At 35.8% G+C, this 4,639-nt stretch overlaps 1 protein-coding gene across 1 annotated transcript; it reads left to right on the plus strand.

Moving 5' to 3' along the window:
* Positions 1-337: 337 nt before the first annotated feature.
* Positions 338-1,364, plus strand: LOC126695303 (chitin elicitor receptor kinase 1-like). The gene has a single exon (XM_050391994.1). The coding sequence runs from the start codon at positions 666-668 to the stop codon at positions 1,299-1,301; it is 636 nt and encodes a 211-aa protein (XP_050247951.1). The 5' UTR covers positions 338-665; the 3' UTR covers positions 1,302-1,364.
* The last annotated feature ends 3,275 nt before the right edge of the window (positions 1,365-4,639 follow it).

Consider the following 4,639-nt stretch of genomic DNA (forward strand, 5'->3'; position numbering starts at 1 on the left):
TCCCGCATCATTTAAGTTTCCTCTTTTATTTCTAAATTTTCATTTCCTTTAAGATACTATAAACAAACTTAGACCAATGAAACCAATATGAATTTTCAAACAAGTGTTTTTAGAACCACCATTTTTGTATTACAACTTTTATCATTTTTGTAATATGACTAATTGTGATTTGTGAGTAACTACATACTACTTTTCACATGTAAGTATCATGTTTTCTTCACCATTCAACGTCAAAGTTATTGCATAAACTGCGGCAGAAGAGTTCGTGTCAAATAGAGTCTATATATTTTGAAACAGTTAACATCACACTTTTTAACGCCCATAGAACTTGACGACAAATACGGCGTTTGAGTTCTCAGTCTTTGCCCAACCTTCCTTGACTAATTAGGGTGTCTGATTCAAAGAACCTTCCTTGATCCTCTCTTTAGTCTTTACACCCAATAACATCCATCCACGCCTATCTAACCCAGATCCTAATTTTTTTTTTTTTTTTTTGAGAATCACCCAGATCCTAAATTTGAAAGTAAAAAAAGGGTCCAAAAAATCCAGCTAAACTCAATTTCTCCCTTTCTTCTTCCCCAATCACCAAAAATCACCCCCCCACCCCCCCCACTTCTTGATTTTGCTAAGCTTTCACAAATCAGGATTCCAATTTTGCCAATACGATGAAACCCACGTTAGGAGTTTTGGTGGTAGTGTTATTAATGTTGGTCTCAGTTTTTAGTTCTATAGCTGAATCCAAATGTAGCAAAGGATGTAGTTTGGCTTTAGCTTCATACTACGTCTGGAAGGGCTCAAATCTCACATTCATAGCTGAAGTTTTGCAGTCTGACGCCGAAGTAATCGTCAGCTACAACAAGCAAACCATACCCAACAAAGACACTGTTCGAGAGGGTATAAGAGCCAATGTTCCATTTCCATGTGACTGTATCCGCGGAGAGTTTCTGGGTCATGAGTTTAATTACACAGTTAATAAAGGGGACACATATACGAAGGTGGCTCAAGATTACTATGCAAATCTGACCACGTATCAGTTTTTGCAACAGACTAATAGCCAATATCCCACCAATAATATACCTGTTGGTGCCACGTTGAAAGTCACCGTCAATTGTTCGTGCGGGAATCGCTTGGTTTCGAACGATTACGGTTTGTTTATTACGTACCCGCTTCGGCCAGAGGACACTGTGGAATCGATCGCCAACGCTACGGGACTTGATGTGACACTGCTGGAGAGTTACAACCCAGGAGTGAATTTCAACCAAGGGAGTGGCTTGGTGTATATCCCAGGCAAAGGTACGTGATAAGTTTACCATGCTTTGGCTTCATGATTATTTTCTTTTAGATATCTGAATTGAGATTTTGTCAATAGAGCTTATTGAATTCAGGAATGTGTTAAAATGGTAACAATTAGATATTAATTTAATTGTTGCTTGGTTTTTTTTTTTCTTAAGTCGATTTTGTTGTTAGGATTTAAATAATAGTATAACAAGTTTTACTACTTTCTCTATAATTGGATACTTCATTGGTCACAGATAAGATCAATGATTACAGGTTGCGCCCTTGCTATTGTTAATGTTAGTCACTATAAATGAATGTTATAAAGAGATTTGATGGTTTTGAAGTTTCGTTATTGGTAGTGCTGGAAGGTATTATTATGCCAACAAATTTAAACAAGAAAATGTTAACTGGAAAATTGAGAGTAACCGGTTTTATTTTTTATTTTTTATTATTATTATTATTTAAATTCCGTATGAACTCAACATAGGTAATGTAGACATTAGTTTATGGGATGACCCTTTATGATAGTAGGCCAGGTACTTCATTTTGTGTCCTTTGAAATGAACGTCTCCCATGTTGATTTGAGAGGGTAGTAGCAACGAGGGTCAGAATTTGTCCTAAGCCTCCCAAATTGTTCTTGCCGGGCACGGAATTTTCACTAAAGTATTTCCAGAAGCATCTTCAAATTTTTATACGGTTTGAAGAGTATTGAATAGTTACTTTTATCTTTTGCCTACTTACTTTTTCAAATATACTTTTTAACAAACTCTCTATCATTTTTTTATGTTATTTAAATATTATTTCTTCATTTTTTTCATTATTCTTTCATTAATTTTCCTTTATTCATTTTTTAAAATCTTTCTTTATCCTTCTTTTATTCATTTTTAACGGCTATATTCTCCAAATTCTCAACCGCTATATATATTAAATCTTATAACAGTAACATTTTCAAATTTTCAAACAGTCTTTTTTGTTGACAATTTAATTTTAATTTTCATGCTTAATTGTAGTTTGAAATTTATCAAATTTACCGTTAGTCTTGTGAAAGTCTTTAAAAAATTCTATGTAATTTAAAGTTTATCAAATCTATATGATTTGGAATGAATTTAGCTCGTTAACTTTCCTCTAAAAAAATTCATTAATTTTACTTTTTTCTAGATTATCAATATTTTTTTTTGTAAGGACACAGTTTACCGCCCAAGCCCAAGATGTATGGGATCTTGGCCCAATGAGCCTAGTATAATAAATTTTAAGAGAGTGAGTCAAAGAACTAGGCCCTAATGAGTTGAACAACGTCTAGTACTGAATTAAATGACAATCAAACACAAATAAGAGGTTCTGATATCAATTGACTTTCAGTCTGAGGAGGTCTCACTTGTATATATTGATCACAATTGAATACTAAGACAATTTAGATTGCTATAGTATTCTCTCTCTATTTTTCCGATCCCTTTCTCATGGAGGGTCTCTCACATTATATAGCTCCCTTTGGACTATCTTGATCCTACACTTGTTGATCATTCGAACCCTTACTTGAGTACCTGTCCCATCAGACACTCTCTTTGGCTTTCTGTGAGTTGCAGTAGCCAAAGTAACACTATTCAGAGGTCTTCTTCACATAAATGCGGCCAGAAAAGTAGTTACAATGCATTTAATGCGGTGGTAGCAGCTTTCCCTTAGATATTTTTGGGTTTCCTTCCTTCTCGTATGTTCATGAGACACGTCTCTATCATTGGAGCTTCTTAGAGGGTGACTCTAATTGCTTGAGTACATACTTGAGTTGTTTTCATCATATCTCCTCCTTGGACTGCCTTCCATTCGTTCTTTACTCATGAGACTTTAAATTGGAACTCCCAATAACTATTTGTTCCTCCTTAGACCATTCAACGTCCCCGGACAAAGTCCAAGGCCCAATATATGATTCTGGGCCCTTATCCCTACATTTTTTAATGAATTTGGTTTCTTATTATTCATTACTTAATCCTTTCCAATTTTTCTAAAATGAAAAATCATATCAAATTCCCTTTCTAATGTATCACTTATTTTACACTTTCTAATTTATCATTAACCCTTTTTCTCCATTGCACGCCCCTTTCTCATTAATATAACAACCCATTTCTCCAACACATACCATAAGTATCAAATGTCATCTAAAAAACACACACACACACACACATGCACAAAGCAAAGACTGGAGGAGATCTTTCAAATGAGAGAGAGAGAGAGAGAGAGAGAGAGAGAGAGAGTCGTATCATCTTTGTCCTCTGCCATCACCATGCAAACCCAAGAGAGCAAAAGTCACGTCATCTTTGTCTTCCGTGTCATCTGCTCTAACTCCACCATTGCTTGTTCTCCTTCCCTACCAACGACATCAACCTAGATGGGTCAGATCGGCTTCTCTTTTTTCTTTTTTTTCTTTTTTTCTTTTTTTTTTTTGGGTTCTAATTTCATTAGTTTTATGATAAAGATTGTGTTTTGTACTTTGTAGCTGTTGTGACTAAAGCTAAATATTATAATTTGTTGTGCTAAATTTTTTATTCTGATTTATTTAGTTGTGGAATTTTTTTAAGGTGTGAAAATAGTTTAGAGTGTCTACAGCTGCTCTCTTGGTCAAGAGAGCTACTATAGCAACTTAAAATTTTTGTTTTTTGTTTTCTCATTTTAGAGAGACTGCTAGAACTAATTTTTATAGGTTTGCTCTTCAAAATGGAGATGAAAGTGGCTTTAAAGAGCATGTTAAACTTACTCTAAACTAACTACCCAACATTCTACAATAGATTCGTCTGACATGACCATCAAGTCGGCCTTCCATCGACATTGAACAAAGGTAGTCGTCCATCCCCATGGACAACCAAGTGCCACACAAAACTCCAAATCACAGAACCACCCAAAGTGAGTCTAAACCCATGGATGACCACAGTGCCCTCCATTTGAGAAGAAAGACTCTCCCAAATGGCCTCGTCCAACAAGTGTCAATGCTAATCCAAAAGAGACGACATATATGGCCCCTCTACTTAACAACTAAAGACCAACGAGCAACCTTTTCGTCCAACACATATAAGAGTCTTCTTTCTAGAATACTTTACATTAGGACCTTAACCCTCTGGATAGCATGTACAACATGTGCCTTGAGCCACTCAACACATATCATAGGTGACCCACAATACAAGTCATCCAGCTTCTCTGGTCACTCGTCTGACCCTCTAGACGACAAAAGTTTCAATGATAGCACCCTTATCAGAACCCACTCGACATATATACAATGTTAATGCTAGTGGTCCAACATAAAATTCCATTCATCTTGACGGGAATGACGACTCTACATCCCACTGACGAAGATAACAGTATGGACGGGAGAGTC

The sequence above is a fragment of the Quercus robur genome, chromosome 8 (assembly GCF_932294415.1).
Source record: "Quercus robur chromosome 8, dhQueRobu3.1, whole genome shotgun sequence".
Classification (NCBI taxonomy): domain Eukaryota; kingdom Viridiplantae; phylum Streptophyta; class Magnoliopsida; order Fagales; family Fagaceae; genus Quercus; species Quercus robur.

What these genes read in the sequence shown, in the direction of transcription:
- LOC126695303 (XM_050391994.1), top strand. Translation starts at nt 666, where the DNA reads ATGAAACCCACGTTAGGAGTTTTGGTGGTAGTGTTATTAATGTTGGTC.